The 22,914-nt window shown below is 36.6% G+C and overlaps 1 protein-coding gene across 4 annotated transcripts in view; it reads right to left on the bottom strand.

The window, feature by feature from the left end:
- alpha-Spec (alpha spectrin) overlaps positions 1–22,914 on the bottom strand; it is a 459,851-nt gene that overhangs the window by 344,481 nt on the left and 92,456 nt on the right. For all 4 annotated transcript variants that reach the window (XM_067138066.2, XM_067138067.2, XM_067138068.2 and 1 more), the window contains exons 7-9: positions 17,601–17,960; positions 17,300–17,467; positions 6,527–6,766 (exon numbers count right to left, since the gene is read on the bottom strand). In XM_067138066.2, coding sequence (XP_066994167.1) covers positions 6,527–6,766; positions 17,300–17,467; positions 17,601–17,960 — 768 coding nt within the window. The remainder of the gene's footprint in view (positions 1–6,526; positions 6,767–17,299; positions 17,468–17,600; positions 17,961–22,914) is intronic.

Here is a 22,914-nt window from a genome sequence, read left to right as displayed (position 1 = left end):
GCGCAGCTGTGAGCTTGCATTCGGGAGATAATGGGTTCGAACCCCACTATCGGCAGCCCTAAAGATGGTTTTTCGTGGTTTCCCACTTTCACATCAGGCAAATGCTGGGGCTGTACCTTAATTAAGGCCACGGCCGCTTCCTTCCCATTCCTAGGCCTTTCCTATCTCATCGTCGCCGTAAGACCTATCTGTGTCGGTGTGACGTAAAACAAATAGCAAAAGTGACAAGATTCACAGTAAAATTTAAGAACAAACACGGAACAAAATTATAGAACACATTAAAAATGCTTAAAAAAACTGAATTCCATGAAGCATTCATGAACTACGACCATTATAGAGAGACAAAATACCAAAATGGGATCTATCAGAGTTGTCCACCACTGTATATTCTTATTCACCGCTGGATTCGTTGCCCTAAAGCTCGCTGTCACTGTTTCCACGATACTGAATGATGACTTAATCATTTTCTTGTAACTTAATGCTTTGGAATACCTTACACATTTCTCCCAGTCTTCGCAAGTAACCATAATTATGTCTTCATGTACAAGATGCTAGACATCAGTAAGTCTGAAAGTAGTGTTTTGCTTTACAACTTCCTGTTTAACTTGGGCTCATATCAACATGATTACATTATATTGGTAGTGATATGGCAACAGGCACCCTACTCGATGCACCAACCTCCTCCTTGGCACTTCTGATCTCGTTCTTTACACAGAAGCTTGTATCTAGTCATGGCAAGAGAAAACTCAACACTTTTCTTATTTAATCACTTCATAATATCTGCTATATGCCAGTGTGAACGTGGTGGCTCGTCTGGTTGGATGGAATGATAGCCGACTTTGTCCATCACAATGATTGCAACATATGAACAACGCAATCCTTGAAAACCTCACCATTTATTTCTGAATGATAATCTGATTCAAAAAATCTAAAGATCATCTTCCATCATTAAAGACAAGCTTGGCTGCTGGTATAAAACTTGTAAGTACACAACACGCATGAGCTATAATGAGCCAAACACCTTTACTAGTCGATACTTTCAGTCCACCGTTCTCTGGAATCACGCCAGATATATTTATCAATAAGATTCTTATTAATATATATTTTGCCCATGTAAATTATAGGCCTGCTGTCCTCAGAACACAATACAGTAAATGTATAATTTGCTAAAACTTCACCCTTGTGGCAGTAGCGTCACTATGTTCCATTACAAATTTATGTCCACAGTTTTTCATCTTGAACCCAAAACCAAGTAAATTCAGAAAAATTTAATAGTTAATTTTACAATCGAGATCAGCCCGAATTTTGTTAGTCATAGGGCATTCTGATCGGTTGTAGTATTCCAGAGCAGTCTTGTGAACCACTGCTTCATTAAGATGCATTTGTACTGCGGATTATACTCCCAACTTGGTGAATCAAAACAGCATGCATCCCTACAGCTCAGCCAAGATTAAAGAACTGCTGATATGTTGTACTAATTTCTCAGAAATGCTGCAAGCTTCTGCCATCCATTTTTCTACTTGCAAAGTTTATCTTCCCACTGCCTTCCTCATTATAGGCAAGATTCCTGAATAACTTTAAAAAGTTTGCTACAATAACTTGACCGATTTCAAATGTTGGACCAGAATATATGCCAGCATTATTTCCAGCAGGTAACATACTACATGCAGAATACTGCCCTTTAATATAATTCATAATCAATATATCAAGCAAGCCAAACACAGAGAACTACCGAATCAGAAGAATGCATTCAATGCTAAGTGATCTAACGACTGAAACACGCGTGGCAACTCCAGAAGGCCAGGGGAGTGGAGGTAGATGGGGAGCCAAAGCAGTGTGACCTTTCTCTGGTCTAATTTCATGTTGACCACTTCAGTGTTCTATGGTCAATGCGTGTAGTACACACAGCACTCTTAACTGCATACGAGAAATTATTACCGATTTGATATCACAATACTAAAAAGAAAGTACAGAGGTTCCACCTTTCTAACACACTGTTATTCAGTTGTACCAATATTAAGTTACAACATGTTAACTTCGGACTGGTTTCAACACATTTAAAGTGTCATCAGCCAATTAAGAGGACAGGCCAAAAGGACTAAATCATAAAACAATTATAAACACACATTACAAATATAAGACGTTATTTACAATCAAAAGGATGTACGTAGAAAAATATCAACACTTTTTATGAAGAAGTAAATTCAGTTGAAGTTCATTTGTAACGTGACAATTTTGTACATTCCTGCTGTGCTGTTATCACATAAAAAGACGTTGAATTGATGGTACATAATGAGTTAAAAAGCTTGATCCAACATAAAATCTTGAGGGATGAAAAGCTGCATCTCTCAAGATCAATCTTTTAATGAGTCATACAGCGTCGTACTTCTGTCTCCTGCCCACAAAGTCCAGCGATTGGGTATTCGGCTCCCTCTTCTGACATCCATCCGGTTTTTAATTGGGCCCCAATTTTCTCCTCGAGTTTTCCAAACTGAGCCCTCCATGTTCTCAGTTTTCCTAACTTAGCCCTCCATGTTCTCAGTTTTCCTAACTGAGCCCTCCATGTTCTCAGTTTTCCTAACTGAGCCCTCCATGTTCTCAGCCAAGGAAATAAAACTGTTTAAACATCAATACGGTCCTCTGGTCGTTCATTTTTGATTCAAATAGATTCAATAATCCTGTCACGGTCGCCAGTTAACGTATCCACAAAGACTCACACGAGATGCTGTCAGTTGGTTCAATTATTTTATTCATATCTATTTACAAATTAAACACACGCATAATCTTAATCACAGTTGTCGCAACAAAACACTCACATCACCAAGCCGCCATTTTAAAACAACTGAATAACACAGCACACAGAGGTTACACCTTGGAACACAAAACAGTTGACCGCTTAAAAGAATGTCCACACGTGGTCACAAGCATAACCTTGCTACACAATAACTCTCTTCTAACCAATAACTCACTTAACAGTAACTCCAATAACTGACTTCACCGTCAAGATAGTCTCTTTACATATATCCTGGCCAGGCTTCCAGAAAGATACGTTACACGCAATACCTTCACGAAAATTCTAGAGTGCCTAATACACAGATTAATGTACAGAATATTCCTAATCGTTCTCGTGACTATTACCATTCTGGAAGTTACATTGTGTTTCACAATTATGGATTACAATATACAGGTAAGAATAAATTATATAATAGTAATTTACACATATTTACATTAACTGAACTCATAAATATTTATGTTCAACATGTTTCATGACATAACCTCACAAACAGCGCGATCATATCATATGTACATATAATGTAATAATAATACTAATACAAAATGGATGTAACCCTTCAGAGCCATACATACAAGCAATAATAATAACAACCATAATCGTAAAATAATAATAATTATTATTATTTGAGCTTGATATTTGCATTAGTTACCCATGGGGGAGAGAATATTTTCAAGTTATAAATGTTTATCGCACTTGCGTCAATGTATATCAATATGACTAATGTAAGAACACGTAATTAATAGTATATAATTTATTACCCATAAATATGATGTATAAATCCAATGTAATGTTGTGCAACACAGGGTAATAGTCCTGAATAATGCATCTTTGTCATTAGAGGTTTATAGAATGTTCGACCCATCTGTACATAGGTTACTGGAGACTCTAGAAGATTTGAGAAAAACATGTTGGGTCACACTTTTCTAAAATATTGGTCAGGCAATGTATATAAAGGGGCAGTCTTGAGACACAGTGTGGAGGTGTTATTTGCCTTGTTAGTGGAATTTATTATTTTCACCATGTTGGTTATTCCTGTCCGTATTGACTTTTATTCAATTTTCTATAAAATACTTTTTTACCTTGTCAATACTTTACATATTTCAAGAGCCAATTACTCTCTTCCTCAGTGGTGCCAAAACATCAATAATCTTTGGACTTAGTACATTATAACAGATATACTTATCAACAAAACAGTTATATATAAAACCTTGAAATTGTTAAAATATTTCTTTGTTTTTTAACTTACTTACTATGTCAATTCATTACGGACTTTAAATAGAAATTTTAAAATCATAAAATGGATATCTATTAAATTAGTCAACTACATGCTAAAATTTTAATCTGCTCTGCCCTTTGAACTTACATCCTTATTTACATCTAAAAAGAACTAAAATGCTTCTTTGTGTCTAAGTTTCCATTTACTTAGTCATTTAACAAAAACACTTGAAAAAGGAATTTTTTTAAAATAAATAAATATTTGCCAGGCTGAGTGGCTCAGACGGTTAAGGCACTGGTCTTCTAAACCCAACTTGGAATGTTCGATCCTGGCTCAGTCCGGTGGTATTTGAAGGTGCTCAAATACGACAGCCCCGTGTCGATAGATTTACTGGCACGTAAAAGAAATCCTGTGGGACTAAATTCCGGCACCTCGGCGTCTCCGAAGACCTTACAAAGTAGTTAGTTGGATGTAGAGCAAATAACATTACTATTATTATTAATAAATAAATAAGTAACGCCTATTCAACTTAAAATATTTCTGCTCTCTTCTTGAAACTTTTTTCTTTTCCTCAAGTCCGCTATATTTCCGAGACCTCTCACATAATTAGGAAATTCCTCCTCTTAATCATGTCCAACCATGTCAGCCATCTTAACCGTCCAATTCTTCAGTTTCAACTAAATTTTCCACAAATTCAAATGGCATAACACTGGTCTGAACCAAACAATATGTACTCGCTTGCTGTCAATGACCTTACGGGGCGAGCTATTACCATGCTGCCGGTTACGTAATGACCTTGCTAGTCTTCAACATCAAATGGTTACCAAATATATTCACGAACAAAATATTATTACACTAGTCTGAATCAAATAAATGTTCCCGGCAACAAGTAGCAGCGCACTTCGTAGGTCATTGACAGCAAGCAGAGAGCAAGAACACATTTATTTGATTCAGACTAGTGTAATAATATTTCATTCATGAATAAATTTCGTAACCATTTGAGATTGAAGACTAGCAAGGTCATTATGCAACCGGCAGCATAGTAGCAGCTCGCCCCGTAAGGTCATTGACAGTAAGCGAGTACATATTGTTTGGTTCTGACCAGTGTTATGCCATTTGAATTTGTGGAAAATTTAGCTGAAACTGAAGAATTGGACGGTTAAGATGGCTGACATGGTTGGACACGATTAAGAGGAGGAATTTCCGAATTATCTGAGGTGTCACAGAAATATAGCAGACTTAAGGAAAAGAAAAAAGTTTCAAGAAGAGAGCAGAAATTTTAAGTTCAATATAGTGACTGAGTAGGTGTTATTTATTTTTAAAAAATCCCTTTTCAAGTGTTTTTTTAAATGACAAAGTAAATGGAAACTTAGACACAAAGAGACATTTTAGTTCTTTTTAGATGTAAATAAAGACGTAAGTTCAAAGGGCAGAGCAGATTAAAATTTTAGCGTATAGTTGACTAATTTAATAGATATCCATTTTATGATTTGAAAATTTATATTTAAAGTCCGTAATAAATTGACATAGTAAGTTGAAACACAAAGAAATAATTTAACAATTTCTTGATTTTATATATATAACTGTTTTGTTGATAAGTATCTGTTACAATGTACCAAGTCCAAAGATTATTGATGTCTTGGCACCGCTGAGGAAGAGAGTAATTGGCTCTCGAAGCATGTACGGGAATTAGGTATAATAAAATATGTCAAGTATTCACAAGGTGGGAAGGTATTTTATAGAAATTTGTTAGGGGAAGTCGTTAGTCGAGTGTGTGAACTCATGTTGTGATTTTGTTGTGTTGGTAATCGGTTGACATGCTAAGGTAGCAGTCAAATGTTTGTCGAGATGGCGGTTCATTCATGTGTGTGTATAATGTGTATGTAATTTGTAAATAAAATAGTGTACACAATTGACAGCATCTCGTGTGTGCGTCTTTGTACTTACAACATGTTTCAAGTGTTTACATTGTACGAAAAGAATTATCCACACCAGTTGTATTACAGTACTATCTGAGTAAGAAGAGACCGCGTGTGAAAAATGTTTCAGACATGGAGTGTGGCGAATTTGTAATTTACACGAGGATTCTAGTGATGTAAGAGACAATGAATCTCCCAATCTACAGGGAATCCAGCCTAAATAGGTCTACTTGATAATTTTCATGGCATTTTATAGCAGTGATAATTTTTATCATCTCAGGCAAAGCTGCTATATTCGTAAATTAAAATGTTCATATTTGTGTAAAGAACACGTGGACTTCACGGAGTGATATGAAATGTTTGTTTATACCTATGTTACTCTTTCAATGGAAGGAATTTTAGTTCGTTTCTTTTTCAAAATGAGCCTTCCTAAAATTAGGGTGTGGGGATTATTCGCGCCAATACGGTAATATCAGAGAACATGTCTAACTCAAAGATCAGGGATAACAGCACTGGAACAACTTCCAACAAGTTTAGGTAAATGTAAAGAAAAAAATGATCAAGATTAAAATATTAAAATGCCCTGTAATAACTGACCTCTTGTTTCGCCATCCATGTATCTGCTTGTTCAGTGTCACGATAAAATAGTTGCAGATCCATGCATTGCTCATATAGGATACGGCGTTCCTCCCACATGGACAGCAAAGAAGTTTTCTCCGATGCCAAAACCACTAGTTTGTCTTTCACCTCCTCTGAAGCATAGTGCCCACGATCCAACAGTTGCTGCCCAGCCTCGGCTGTTGCACAGAAACTATCCTCACGAGCGTCAATTTCACCCTAAGACATTTACAAGAATTTTTCAGAAAGTTTTACATAAAATGTATATTACCTAGGATATAAAATGCAGAAGCATAATTTAATATTAAAAATGTTGAAATTTCAGGAATTATAAAGTGTGTACAAAATCACAACAGTTTAAAATCAGAACTCCTTGCACCAAGCAGTAGATTATTATTCGTGAGGATGTTTGTTGTTTAAAGGAGCCTAACAGGTGGGTTATCGGCCCAGATTATTATTCATATAATACTCATAAAGCAAGACCCTCATAAATAATAATTAACATTTCACAAACACACAATTGTTCACATGTTAAAAATTGTAAGATCTTCAGAGACAGACAAGGGTACAGTCCATTTCAAATTATTTGAGTGTTGAGTGCACTGGAAAAAGCTGGCTCTTATTTCTTAATTATACTATTTCAGCCATACAAATGTTACAAGTATATTTTGTATCACTACTATTTCAGACATCACTTAATGATACTAAGGAAATAGAAAGGATGTATGTGAGGATGTTGAGTCTTCACCCACACAGTGCTCATGTACTCCAACTACATAATCTACAGATCAGACACTGGAGTACGAAAATCTCTTCAACTATGTGTAAGTAACACTTGCAACCAGTTTTGCAGGTTATCTGACAGGTCAGAGATTCTGAAAATATTATTAAGCAATAAAATCAGAATTTCACTGGATACAATACCGTGAGGAAGTGAATGTTGAGTAAGCAATCATGATACAAGTGGATATATTAGCAATTACTACTTATATCCATACGCTCCACCCATCTTCATTATAGAATGTTATGCCTTTCAAACAAGCATTCTATCTGCAAGGCTCTGTGAATGAAGTAAGCACCTCTACAATCCCCAAGTTTTTGGCTTAATTTAATTCCATACATCTTGTCTTTAAACAACAAAAAACAGAGTTCCATTGTCATCTCCATTTCATATGCCTCTTACCCTCCAGAGCTGAGTTCATTCTTTTTATCCTCCACTTGTATCCTGATTTCATTTTCGAAGGCAACTTGTACTCTGAGCTTTATCCACATAGTTAATTCCCAGCTTAGCCTTTGTTTCTTCAGTGCAAATGCCATGTATTACTATTACTACTACTGTTCCCAGCTGTTTATACCAGTAATAAATCTTGCTGGATTCTCATCTGTTGCTTCCAGTTTATGAGTAAGATATACTGAATTTACCCAGCACTCACTCCTGTACAATAGAGTTGGTCAGAAAATTTCATACAAGAGCTAATTATTTTTCTTACAGAATATAATTGATTACAACTATGAGTTCACTGCCTTAGCTTTGCTACACCTTCATTCTATCATAAGTACTAGAAATGATCCACCTGCTCCTGTTTCATTTTCCCTACACAATTTTTCATCCTCTTAAGTTTCTTTCCAATATAGAACTTTTTCTTTGGAAATGCTAATTTTCTACCCTACTAACTGAATTTATTTTCAAGTTCCACAATATCATACTGCAAGCTTTCAGCATAATCCATTGTCAAGACCATATTGTCAATACAGTAAACTCTCGATTTAACAGAATCAGGGTCTAAGGGTTGTCCATAAAATCAAAAGTACGTTAAATAATGCGTCTTAGGAAATATACTGATAATAAAAGTGTTTCAGTGTTATTAATGTAATTAAGTAGGAATAATTTTATGCACATATTTTTCAGTGGATTCAGTTTAAATAAAGCATCAAATTTCAGTTGCTTTCCATTTTCATAATACGGTTTCTTGATAATTATTGATTGAAATTGCTGGAAATGTTTGTAATAAACAGTCACCTTTAAATCTGATAGGTGATAAGGCATACATGAATGAGATAACGTCTGTGTTCTCTAACCATGAATAGTTTCAAGCCAGCTGAATCCTCTACCTTCTTTTCCTCCTGATCACCCTGTAAATCATCTTCAGCAATCTCATCCTGGCTTAGAATTTGGTAGCCTTAATCACCTGCAATAATGTCTAACCAATGATCAGTGCCATTCTCCTGGCAATTATCACCAGCCTGCTTCAAATTTTCACTGATGTCCAAAGTTTCACAACTACTATTATTATGAATCACTTTCATTGAATAATTATTGTTATTTTCACTATCCATGTTTATTAAATTATGTCTGTCAAATCCAAAGTCCATTGAATGAAGCATTTATTAAACAGGTTAAACTTAAAATATTATATTTGAATGGAAGATAACTAAAACTTTCCAAGTTTCATTTTTAGAAACTGAAGTTAATGGTAGGAAGTTTCTCTTTGAAGGTAAATAGAACTCTTGTTGTATAAATGTACTCTATAGCAGAATGGACAAGGCAGTAATCTTGGAGCAAACAAAAACATTCTCCGCCTTGACTAAAATCTCACTTTTTACACTAGAATGGGGAGCAAACATAATATCTGCTGAGTCATTGTTTTACATTGCCAATACTTCTCTTGATAGAACAATTTTTCATTTGTTATCCATTATTAATAATTTGGCCTTCCTTGCAGTAGAAATACAAGGTTAATATAGTGATCTTGTGATAGGTTGATTATCAAGTAGTGAAATGGAAGCAGAACCACAAAAAGTGGTAGAAAAAGGGGGAAAATGGGTGCAAACAGAAAAATACTATGAACTGAGCAAGAGTTGCAAGAATATCTAGACTTTAGGAACAGTAGTACCTGCTTTGACTACAGGACCAGATAGTAGATAAGTTGTCCAATACTATTCATACTATTAGAATGGTATACTGTAGTTCATTATTTTCTGGTAACTTGCTTTATAAGACTGTTCATCTAACCACAAACTTAATTTACAAGAAGTTACATTCTGGCCTTGGCTTAGCCTATATTTTTTCCATAAAATGCTTGCTTAAGCCCAACTAAAACCAAACATCTCTGTACTGTCATCTGTACTCTCGCATTTAATGGCTGTGGCAGTTGGCTGACTACGACTGAAGACAGAATACCGGCTCAGCATAATGTAGATAGATATACTGAGGTGGATGGGCATCACTAAATTAGAATGAGTTTCCAATTACAGTAACCAGAAACTATACGGCGTAACACCAGTTCATGACAAAATGTGTTTGAAATCCTCTCTGATGGTCTGGAAACGTTTTACAAGCAGGAGCTGACAACTGCGTACCTGCCAACTTTTCGAAACCAAAAATAAGATTTTTTTTTAATTCTCGGATTTCGTCACATATATTTCACCACTGTCTAGGTGAAAAAAGGTCAGGATAAAAGGCATGCATATCTACAGTTACAATGCAAATTGACCATTAAATTTAAAATCTTAAACTAAGAAAACATAAGAATGGTTACAAGATAATGTACCTAATCATTCTCATTTATGACACATACGAATAATAATATTTATGTCACACCGACACATGCAACAAAATGCATAATACCATATTTTCTCGCGTAATTAACACACATTTTTGACGAAAAATACAGGCAAAAACTTTGGATGCGTAAATTACTCAAAGAATTCAGATATTTAGATATTTACAAATCATTTACATTTAAAAGATACATCAAATGTAATATAAACACAATTGGTTCAACTCATTTGCGGTTATCGTCATTTGGCGTAAAATTCCGACGCAAGATTTTTTCTGAAAAGTCAAATACGGTACATCAGGTTAGATACGTGGTTTTGAAGTACCAATACTGGAAAATATTCTTCCCATTACGAGCTGACAATACGACCTGAAGTGAAATAAACATGAACTAATAAAAGTACAATTCATGTAATGTCATAACAATGACATACTGGCAAAAAAAACCTGTCCAACACGAGAAGGGCCAGGCATCGAAGGAAGGACCCTGCTATATTACCCCAAACCGTTCATATCCAATCTTGTACGAGTGACGTGTCCATCCACCATTTTTTCTTGAATACGAACATTGATCACTCTTGAAAATTTTGCTCTAAGCATTTTTTTTTTTTTTCGTTTTAGAACAATGTAAGGTGCAAGCTTTTTGCCATCAGCTGTTACAGCAAGCATTGCAGTACATAGTTTTTTTGCTTCCGGTAGTGCGTATGATAACACTGTATGTTCCTTTCTTATCGATTGTTCGACGTTGTGGCATATGGAAACCGATTGGCGTCTGACCTGCGGTTCCTATAAAGGAGATTAAATATTCCTTCACTTTACGCTTCTCAATCTCAAAGCGATGAAAATAGTGGAAATCATTCGTCATTTTTTGGCATAATGTTGTTCTTCGTCGAAGAGAAAGTCCATTTCTCTTCATAAAATTAATCAAGTATCGGCTAACCTTCAAATCTGATACACCAATTCCATGTGCAACAGCTATTTCTCATTTTTAAAAATACAGCATTTCGTCAGAAACGGCTTATCCAACGTTGCGTAAGTAACAAAATCATATATTTAAGCAGATCCTCCTCTACTTGCGGAAACTTGCCGCTTTTTGGTTCGTGATATGCTTTGCGAGACTTGTTGGCCACTTGAAGTGCACTTCTGTTATCATAGCAGTGCACGTTTCATTTGGACACCAAATACTTGCTGCCCGCTGCCCTATTCCCGTATATTTCGGCGTAACTGATCAACACAAGTTTGTATGATGCAGTATTACTCGAATAGTCTGGACTGAAACAATTTTGAGGTCACAGAATGTTCCATACCCGAAACACTCTTAAAACTAGTGCAGTGGGATTTCCTGCCAGAAAATAACAGCACGTTGCCCTGTATTTGGAATGCCTGCTTTCGCAATAGGAAGCCTGCTACTTAGTAGTTGACATCTTTACTGCGTGATGGATGTTCGAAGTTGTGGGTGCTTGAAATACGTGAACATTTATATTTCTCCACTTTGGACCCAAAAATATTGGGATGCGTAAATTATGCAAGGGGGTTAATTATGCGAGAAAATACGGTAGTTTCCTTTATCAGACTGTAAAATGAACAGAAATTTATTGGTATCTCTGAAACTTGGAGATAACGTTTGTTCTGTTTTTTGGCCATAACGAGAAAAGAAAACTCCAGAAAGTGTCACCGACACAACCCCCTTAAAAACATTCAACTCATTAAAATTGTATACTTAAATATGTGAAACTACCACATACAAAACAATTAAATATGTCCCATACATTATTAACATACGACTTTGACAGAGGGGGAAAGCATAGAAATGCAAGAAAAAACACGTGGCTACAACTCCGACGAAACTATGCACAGAAAAGATGTTAGCAGCGCGCGAACAGCACAATAACAAACTCATTATTTCGTCCCGATCAACTGAGTTGCTAGCGCGTGCCAACCTCTTTTGCTTGCAGGACAATTGCCGCCCCAAATCCCCAGCTGTATAAAGCACACACACGCTGCTGTGGTGAGCGGGAAACACGATACACGAAGGAGACCGACAAAACTCACGAAGTAAAGCATCAAATAAATACGCTTGAAAATGAGGTTTTGTAAATAACACAAGCACATAAGAGTTTATCCTTTATCCTAGGGGAAGAATATTGGCCTTACTAGAGGTTACATCGGTCAAAAATAGGAAGAAGTAAAAATAAATCTGAAAATCTGAAGATGAGTTAAAAACCGGAAAGTTTCCGGGTAAATCGGAACGGTTGGCAGGTATGCAACTTTCAAGGTTATAAATTCCATTATTGGTTCCGTATTGAATTAAGATTACATAAATAATTTACAAGGTTTACTCCACCTACTCAATAGTGTACAATAATTGCAATGTCTATAAATACATTACAATATGTTATCAAGGGACTAGTTTCGACCCTATATGGGTCATCATCAGCCTAAGATACACTTATGGATTTGCCGAAGTCCTAAGACAGAATTACATTGTGGAAATAAAATTTTTAAAGAATGAACTGTGTATGTGATGCGATAATGTACATATAAAATGGTGGATTGATGAATCTGGTTAGATAAAATAATGTTATACTTACCAATGAATAATGTTTTTATTCAAGGGACCGGTTTAGACATGTCTGAAGCATCATCAGCCTAAATTACAGAACTAGCAAAATACATGATAGGTTATAATAACAATGTATAAAAATAGTGACATGAAAGTGTTTTGACAACAGTTTCACATTTTAAAAATTGAGGGTTTTATAAAATATTTGGCGTGTTTCTGCAACGCATATGCACAAGTAAAAGTCTTGTGGGAATGTCGTACATTCAAGTGTGGCGATGTATTTTTACAACACATTAATCGTGTAATAGTCTTCTTTGGATGAGGCACTTTCAAGTGCTAGGTTAAGGATGTGATAAAAACTTGGTGCACACATTAAAATCTTGTTTGACATAAAACTACTCCTCTCTACGGTGTCACTTAAGGACAAAATAGCAGTGCTGATGTTGTTTGCAGCAACATCCTCCAATACTTTTGTTACAGGTACCTAATTAGGTGGGTATGTTTAACTGTAGGCTAAGGTTTCTCAGTCCAACATGGAATTTGTGAAGCCTGAAGAATAAAAATAAACCTAGTTTAGATATGAGGGCTTAATGGGCCAAGGCAAAAGAATGACTTGTGTGGTTAAATGTAGAGGCTCACCTTGCTCTGCGTGCTGTGTAGTTTACCGTGGAGAGGAGATGCAAACTAAAGTCTGTAGGCCTGGCCAGGGCAGGTAATTGGGAGTGGGGAGGGAAAGGACGGGATAGCGGGAGAGGGAGGTGCTTAAGGCGGATCAGAGGGGCAACATGGTGGGGGCTTGTAGCGTGATAGGGTATTGCGCATAGCGTGAAATATCAAATACCTGTTTGAAATTTTGATGTCTCTAGATAATTTAATTAAAAAGTCGAAGATATTAGCTTTTTCTGGAATTTCATTGAGGTTAAAGTTGGGATTTAAAAACTGGTCCAAATTAATAAAGCAGTTCTCCGTAACATCAAGAGTGGGGCCTTTGTCTATGTTCCTGAAAATTTCAATGTCCTGATCTACAGTGTTGAAGCTATGATTTGAATTGTGAATATGTTGGTCAACTGCCGAAAACCTGTTGTATTTGATGGTATTGACATGTTCCATATATCTAATTTTAAAGTTCCATCTAGAAACATCAAAATTTCAAACAGGCGTTCGATATTTCATGCTATGCGCAATACCCAATCATGCCACAAGCCCCCACCATACTGCCCCTTAGATCCGCCTTCAACACCTCCCTCACCCGCTATCCCTCCGTTTCCCTCCCCACTCCCAATTACCTGCTCCGGCCAGGCCTACACGCTTTAGTTTGCGTCTCCCCTTCACACAGTAAACTACACAGCATGCAGACCAAGGTGTGAGCCTCTACATTTAACTACACAGGTCATTCTTTTGCCTTGGCCCATTAAGCCCTCATATCTAAACTAGGTTTTTTTTCTTTTATTCTCAGGCTTCACAAATTCCATGTGGACTGAGAAAGCTTAGCTTACAGTTAAATGACATACCACCTAATTACGTACTTGTAACAAAAGTATTGGAAGACGTTGCTGAGTATAACAACAGCACTACTATTTTGTCCTTAAGTGACACCATACAGAGTAGTGGTTTTATGTGTCCAACAAGATTTTAATGTGTACACCAAGTTTTTATCACATCCTTAACCTAGCACTTGAAAGTGCCTCACCCAAAGACGACTATTACACAATTAATGTGTTGTAAAAATACATCGCCACGCTTGAATATACGGCATTCACGCAAGACTTTTACGTGTGCATACACGTTGCAGAAACATGCCAAATATTTTATAAAACCCTCAATTTTTTAAATGTGAAACTGTTGTCAAAATAATTTTATGTGTCACTATGTTTATACATCGTTATTATAATCTCTCATGTATTTTGCTAGTTTTGTAATTTAGGCTGATGATGACACTTCAGAAATGTGTCAAAACTGGCCCCTTGAATAAAAACATGTAAACCCTATCCTGTACGACAAACACTTTGTATTGGAAAGGTGGAACCCTCACTGAAATTTCAACTTTTGTAATCTCAGTTCAACATGGAACCATAATGAAGTTTATAACTTTAAATATCCCATCATGACCCATGTTGATCTCTGCTAGTCCATCTCTTAGTACTTGCTATCATCTGCTTGTTGCTGTGTAGCAGTGCCTTCGTGGAAGAATCAGCCGGTGTACCACCCTTTCCCAGAGAACACCCGAATGCCTTATCTAGCACTCCTCGGGGAGGCTGAGATTGAAGCAGGATTCCAGAAAAGACTGAAGACTGCTGCAGCTTTTGTTGACTTCACATCAGCCTATGACACGGTCTGGAGAGAGGGACTGTTGCTCAAGTTTGATCAAGTCATCCTTTGTCAGAAGCTAGCATGCTCACTAAACAACATGTTATCCAACCGCTGGCTTGCTGTATTTCTGAATGGTGAAAGAAGGAGGTGGAGATCTCTAACTAATGATTTACCTCAAGGGTCAGTATTACCTCCCATTCTATTCAATCTTTACATCCATGACCTGCCAAGAACAACTTCAAAGAAGATACACTTTGCACACGATCTAGCTTTAATTACTTAGAGTACAGATTTGGCACACTGTGAGGATGTACTTACAGAGGACCTAGCTTCCATGTGCAACATTTTCCACAAATGGAGACTCCAGTCAAATCCTAGTAAAACGGAAGTAACAGCATTCCACTTGCATAACATGGAAGCTAATCGGAAGCTACGAGTGGTTTTTAACCAAACAGAAGTCTCCCACAACTTCTCCCCAAAATATCTGCGTGTCACACTGGATCGATCCTTGTCGTTCAAACAACATTGCCTGAACCTGTCAAAGAAGCTGAGTACATGAGTAAATCTGCTGCATAAACTAGCGGGCAAAAACTGGGGTGCAGATGCAAACGCTCTTTCCACTGCTTCACTTTCTCTAGCATACTCTGCTGGTGAGGACTGTGCTCCTATGTGGGAAAACAGCATACATTCAGGCAAGATTGCTCAATGAAACCATGAGAGTTGTTTCTGGTGCATTGAGGTCCACTCCTACTTAGTGGCTGCCTGTTTTAGCAAACAATGCTCCTCCAGATCTGAGGAGAAAAGCAACGAAAGTCCAGTTGCTCAAGAAGATCTTAGCACACAGGAACTCACTCTTGTTCAATGCCTTATGAGATCCACCTGTGATGAGGTTAAAATCCACTCTGGACTGATCTATAATTCCATGAAAAATTCAGTGTAACAGCAGAATGGAGACAGCAATGGGAACAATGTCCACCCACCAATGTCTTTCTTATTAAAGACAAACAACGAAGAAAGTGCCAGGTTTCGATCTTCCTCAACATGAGTGGTCAAACCTCAGCGTGCGCGTGCGCGTGCGCGTGCTGCTGAGAAGCAGACACTGCTTTATGTTGTTGAGAGCTGTCGTCAGCATTTAAGGACTATTTACAGGCTCTGCATGAATTGACACCAAGTGCAGTGGACTGGTTGTCGAAGCTGAACATTCTAGTTTAATTGTTTCTATATTTTAATTTATATGTTCATTGTATATTTTTGCACATTATGCTTGTAAATTCCACATAATAATAATAATAATAATAATAATAATAATAATAATAATAATAATGATAGTCCATCTCATTTTGCTTATGCATAGAATATACAGTTGCTAGTTGTCGAATTGATGTACTTGTGCCAACATACCAACTTGAAGCAGGGTTTGAACGTTCCATGTTCCGATTAGTGTGATGGTTTTGGCATGGGTTGAGCACTATCAAAGGCGGAACAATATCAATACGCCTGTTATCCTCACATCATTGGCTTTTATTGCCTTTTGGAAATTCTAAGTTCCCATGGAGGGAATTAGATATTTTTCCACCAAGAGAGCATATCAAAAATCAGATCAAAAATTAGATGTATGGCTTTTCAGGCGTTTGCTACATTAACCAGCGTTTTGTCATAAGTCTGACACTAGACTCTTCAGAGTGGGGAGAACTGCAGTTATCAGACAGTGCCTCTTAAACAGGCTTCTGATAAGTTCACCTGCATACTCCCCAGCGTCAGTGGGTAGGGTCTGACACATCCCACTCTGAAGAGTCTAGTGTCAGACCTAAGACGAAACGCTGGTTAATAGAGCAAATGCCTGAAAAGCCATACATCTAATTTTTGATCTGATTTTTTAAAATTGCCTTTTCCATAGCAGTACAAGTTTTTACGGGGTGGACGTCCTAATTGTATGCCCAATCCTCCTCCTTTAGTTGGAGTTGGGAACAAAAACTCCAAGAAGTAATATAAAATTTAAACACATAATGTTTATAACTTTAAATATCCCATCATAAGTAACTAAGTAAAATAAAAGTAAAATGAGTACTGTACATTTGGAATGAGTGTAACACATCTCTACCTATTATTTTCACACATTTCCACCAATTACTTTGCTTCCTAGTGGCTACACACCTCCAATTATGTACTTGAACCTACATCATGTATCTAAAACCATTTTTAATTCAGATTTCAAATCAAAACACAAAGAGAAATTAAAGAGGAAAAGAAGCACTGAAATTTTTGAAGAGCATAGCAAATACATTTCCCAGAATGCATTCATCATATTTGCAATGTCTACCTTATGCTCTTGGTGCCTCTCAAGTAATGCTTCTGCTCCAGCAACATCTTTAGCCAGCTCATCAGCCGATATGATAGCCTTCATGTCATTGATCCATGAAATCAGATCTCTGAAGTCAGCCAGAAATCTATGAAGATAGTAAGATTCATCCAGTTTCTGACGCCGTTCCTGAAAGTTAAAGGTTTCTATTAAAAAAGGAAAAAAACAAACTCAAGCAAGATTCATTTTTAAAAAATACCTGTTCAAATATAAATCACATGAAACCAAATACTACAAGTGGGGACAATACAACTGAACTTGCCTCTGCTTTTGTCGTTAGCCTTTCCCAATAGGCTACTATCTCAGCTCTCTTAGCCTGAATCTGATCTCCATGATCGGGATGAATGCCACATAGCCTATCAGCTTCCTGACCAAGGGTAGTGACTTTATCTTCCAGAGCAGCCAAATCACGCTCAACACCTTCATGCTTGCGCTGAAGTGTCTGAACACTAGCCAAATCTCGACCATAATCATCTGAAGACAAAACCACATCTTTTTCAGAGATCCATGCAACAGTCTCGTCTGCATCGCGATTAAACCGCTGTATTTCATGAGCACCAAAAAGCTTTTCTTGGCGCATCAATGCTAGTTGTTTTAGTCTCATCCAAGCTTCATTCAGTTCCTGCGGACAGAAAGATTAAAACTCCAGTACAATCTAACAAAAATATCATAATCAGAGTTTTAAAATAAACACACTACTGTATTATATATATATAAAACAGTAAATATTAAATAGTAACCATCAGAAAGGAGAGTAGAATGCAGGCAGTAGAAATGAAGTTGCTCAGAAATATGAAAAGTAAAGCAAGAAGAGAAAAAATCAGATGTGAAGAGTTTAGAAGAATGCTGGATGTTGAAACGTTAGGAGACTAGACGGGGAAGGCTCGTCATGAGGTTTATAGTTATAAATTAATTGGGTAGAAACTGAAGAGATGGCTTCAGATCTCTCAAATTAGGGGGTCTGGGCATGTCAGAAGAATGAAAGTAGACAGAATTCCAAGAATGAAGTCTGATGCAAAGATGTGAAAGAGACAAAGAGGGAGAATGAATAAGAGATGTGAGGACCTGATTACAGATGATATTGGAAGAAGACAAGTGGAGGTAGAAACAATATACAAAGAACAGTAGAAGGAGAGGACGATATGAAGTTTAATGATCAAGTGGATGCTGTTACGCACCATTACACCAAGCATCAGGAGTTGGTTTTGAGATATTTGCCTTTAACTTTTGGTTTATATGTAAATTCAAGCAAACATAATTTTGCTAAATCCAGTATTCAATATTTTTATACTCACATTACATACACTTTACAATTTAAGATATTTAAGGTTAAGCATCATTAGACCAAGTGCCAGAAGTTGCTTAACTTTTTGTTTATGTGTAAATTTCAAGCAAACAAAATTGTTAAATCTAGTTCCTGGTATTTTAGAATAACAGATCTCAACATTTTTATACTAAGTACATAGATTTTTAAAAATGATGCTCCGTCTACTGATTCAGTTAAAAGCATTTCTTACATATGGAAAAAAAAAATAAAAATGAAAAAACCCCCACAATGTCATCATCAATAAATCTCTTACATTAAGTAATCTGCTGATTAGGACTTGAAAAATAATGTGACCACAATTGTGATTCAAACTTGAATCTCCTACCATCCGGGCAGGTGTATCAAGTCCTTGAGCCACGCCACAACTCCAGCACATTAAGACTTAGACAGAGAAATTCTAGAAGGGGAGTTATTCCCTAAAGTCATTCTACTGTATAAACCCTTACCGATTTGAGGAACTTCATCTCATCTGACCCAAATAAATACAAATGTTAAGAAACAAGCCATTGTAGTCTACACCATGCAATGTCCATTTCTGCATGGATTTTATTTGTGTAATTTTCTGGTAGCACAGTACTAGCGAGATATTTTCAAGTCTATGAGTGAGTATTGTTTTCCTTTCGACACACGTTACTTGCTAAGTAGAAAGGCAGTCTCCTAAACTAAGTAAAGGATATGAAGGTCTAAAAAAATTAAGCAATTCTCAAAGAAAGTATGGAATTATTATCCTTATGATTCACGATAATTCTCCTTGCCGTTTTTACTTAAGTTTGTAACTTGATAAACCACTCAATATAGCACCAAGGCAATAATTTAAACCATCAAAAACACAGGCTTCCTCAGTCATCCATGATGCCTTGTGAAGAATCTGGCACTTGATCTAACGATGTAAAATAGAACGTTAAATAGTCTACTTATGCAATTTACAGTTGAACTCTTTCCCATTATGTCACTTAGGTTTTTGGTTAACTGACACCTAATGCCCACATTTAGCGCAGTGGAGAATTGTGACAAATATGTATTATGGCTGGGAGGTCATTCGAAAATTTGTCTAACATGACACGACAAAATGTGTGACGGAAGTGTAACCATAGCAATTATGTAGGCAGTGATGTAAGGTGTGAATAGGTGGTCAGGCAAAGTTACCTAGCTAGCGTACAGACTGTCTTATGGCTGGTTGCGATCTGAAAATAGCAGCCATTGGTGGATGGCCATGAATGGGATAAATATTTATGATAAAAAATTTTTTTGCTACTGGCTTTACGTCGCACAGACACAGATAGGTCTTATGGCGACGATAGGACAGGCAAGAAAGCTGCCGTAGCCTTAAGGTACAGCCCCAGCACTTGCCTGGTGTGAAAATGGGAAACTACGAAAAAGCATCTTCAGGGCTGCCGAGAGTGGGGTTCGAACCCACTATCTCCCGAATACTGGATACTCCCCGCACTTGAGCGACGTAATTTGATTTCACTAAGAGAAAATTGTTCATTTCATTCATTCATTATTTATCATAAAACCTTTACAGTATCTATGAGAGGACACAAAAAAACAGGCCTCCTACATATACATATCTGTTGAAAGTCACCTAAATCCTGAACTAAAACAATCATACACTATTTAGGGGAAAAATAACACAGTACAATGTACTGTATTAATATTTCTCATTTACACATCTTTTCACTCCCTGGTTCATTCTTCCACATATTCACACCCGTTTTCATGTGCTTCTAAAACACATTTAACTATATTTAAGTTTTTACATTTAATATTGCTTGGCATTTGCGGATGATCTTGCGATACTGGCAAATGGTTTTGAAGAGGCTAAAGTTCAATTGGAAGAACTTGCAAATGTAGCGAAAAAAGTTGGATTGCAAATTTCGTATGATAAAACAAAAATAATGCCTACTTTCAGAACTTTAAATTCAGAGCTATTATTAAATAATAGTAAACGAATTGAAATTGTAAGTACATTTAAATATATGGGTGAAAATCTCACTTGGAATTGCAATGAAAAACCATCAATAGAGAGCAGAATATATAAACTGAAGCAGGCACAACGGATAACTTGGCCTACATACAAAAAGAAATGTCTTTCAATTAATGCTAAATTTAGGCATTATAACTCTGTTATTAAACCAGAAGAAACTTATGCTTGTGAAACATTATTTAAACTCAATACTAAGATCAACAACAGAACGCTTACAACGAGTTGATCGAAGGATACTCAGGACGATCATAAACAAGAAACATCGGGTGGATGGACAGTGGAGATTGTTGCCGAATGAGGTTATGTATTGGGAAAGTGAGTCCATCACAGACACGATGAGAAAAAGAAGGATTGCCTTTTTTTGTCATATATTTCGACTAGGTGATAACAGAGTTTTAAAACAATTATTTAATTACTTTTGGAATAGTAAATCAAAACACAATTGGTTTAAAGAAGTCCAAAGTGATTTGGAGGAGTTGAATATTACCATGCAAACCACAGAAAACAGAGGCGAGAAGAGTATTTTGAAGAATAAATGCATCAGGCTTCCTCTGACCACTGTACAGAGGAAACAATATGTTATAACGGATGCGGAGAGGGCAGCCAGGTTAACCAGACTCAAGACTTTTTGGGAGAAGAAAAGGAAGACAAATTTGTTGTAGTCTGATTTAAGTGCTCCAATGTGGGCATAAACTCTGTAAATAAATAAATTGGCAGGGAGGTCATTCCAAAGCTGGGCCAAATGAGCAAAAAACCTATAGCAAATTCTATGTTAAGAAAACAGTATTGCTCTTATGACAACAGGGTTGCCACATCAAAAGGCCCTGTTCAACAGCATCACAGGAGAACGACCAGTTAAATTTGTGAAATTCAGTATTTAAGTTCAAGTCAAAAAGCGGAAGACACTAAGCTACAAATTATTTTTATGAACTAAACGGGACAATTTTTACAGGGGCTATTTTTGGTTTGTACAGAATCAGAGGTAAACTATGGCACATAAAAAATCTCAGCATTGAAGTGTAAGGCAAATGGGGGAGAAAAGACAATTTTTATGGGCTCGAGGGGCGAGAGATGCATTTGATTGCATTTAATAAATTTCTCCAGGCAATAAAGGCTAGAAAACAGATGCAGCAAATAAACAGTGTAGATAACTCTGCAAAAGATCACAGTCTTATGCCCGGTTTCTGGTAGACCACAGTATCCTGTGAGTTACCTAAATGCGCTTATAACTTTAACTACGCTATTAACTTTAATGAGTTTCCAGAAACTTAAATCTAGATTTATAAGCCCTGGTGATGAACAGTACAGTTATCGTCATGTTTAGTATCTCTCGTCCTCCAATAGATGTCTCTCTGCAAATGTTTTTAGGGTTATTTTGGTAATATCTAGTTATTTTCACTAGCAGTAGTTTTCTACAATGAAAATTGGTTGGCAAATATAAACAGTCATCTCAATCAATCTGATTCAACATGAAATAATCCCTCATAATATGAATATATGTATGATCTAATAATGCAAAGGTATATTTCTCCTTCTTTCTTATTCACAGCATGCAGAGATAGTCTTAAATTTCACCTTGATCGTTGTCGTCAGTAAAGTTATAAAAAATACACAGCAATTAGCAAACTGATCACTTTTCACTGATCCAGAACACAACAAGCATAAACGAAAATAATCACATAAACGAAAATGACCAGCACAATTTGGAACCTATCATTCCGGCACTGATGATGCAATATCCATTTGTTCTCACTGCAGCTGTTCCAGATTCTTTTAGTAGATTGCAAACAAACTGAAAACTTCTACTTAAAACACGCATATATTGTTTTTCTCTTCAACTGCATTATAAATGTACGACAAGATTGCCGTTTCTTCAGTTTTTCTTCCGTATCTCGACGCCGAGTCTTACATGCGAAATGTTGCTTATTCCTGCTTGTATCTCTCGGGAACTCCCTCATTTATCATTCTTCTTTGACATGAATTTGATCTGATCAGATGCCAAACCCTTTAAGAATTCCATTTCCATTTTTTTCTGGGCCGTCGTGGCACAACTTGAATGACACGAAAGCATTACAAACTGCGATCGCCAATAGCCATATCACTAAATTTTTCATTAGTAGTTCCCTAATGTATTCCTCAAACTGAACTGCAACGGACTAGTAATTTGAGATGTTTTACTTACACTGACCACACAACATGCATTGACAAAAATACTCTCATAACTGCTGACATGAATTCCACTTGACAATTTCAATCGAACGT

Source organism: Anabrus simplex, chromosome 1 (assembly GCF_040414725.1).
Source record: "Anabrus simplex isolate iqAnaSimp1 chromosome 1, ASM4041472v1, whole genome shotgun sequence".
NCBI classification, from domain to species: Eukaryota; Metazoa; Arthropoda; class Insecta; order Orthoptera; family Tettigoniidae; genus Anabrus; species Anabrus simplex.
Note: the sequence above shows the minus strand (reverse complement) of the source record. Positions and strands in the feature narration are given on the sequence as shown.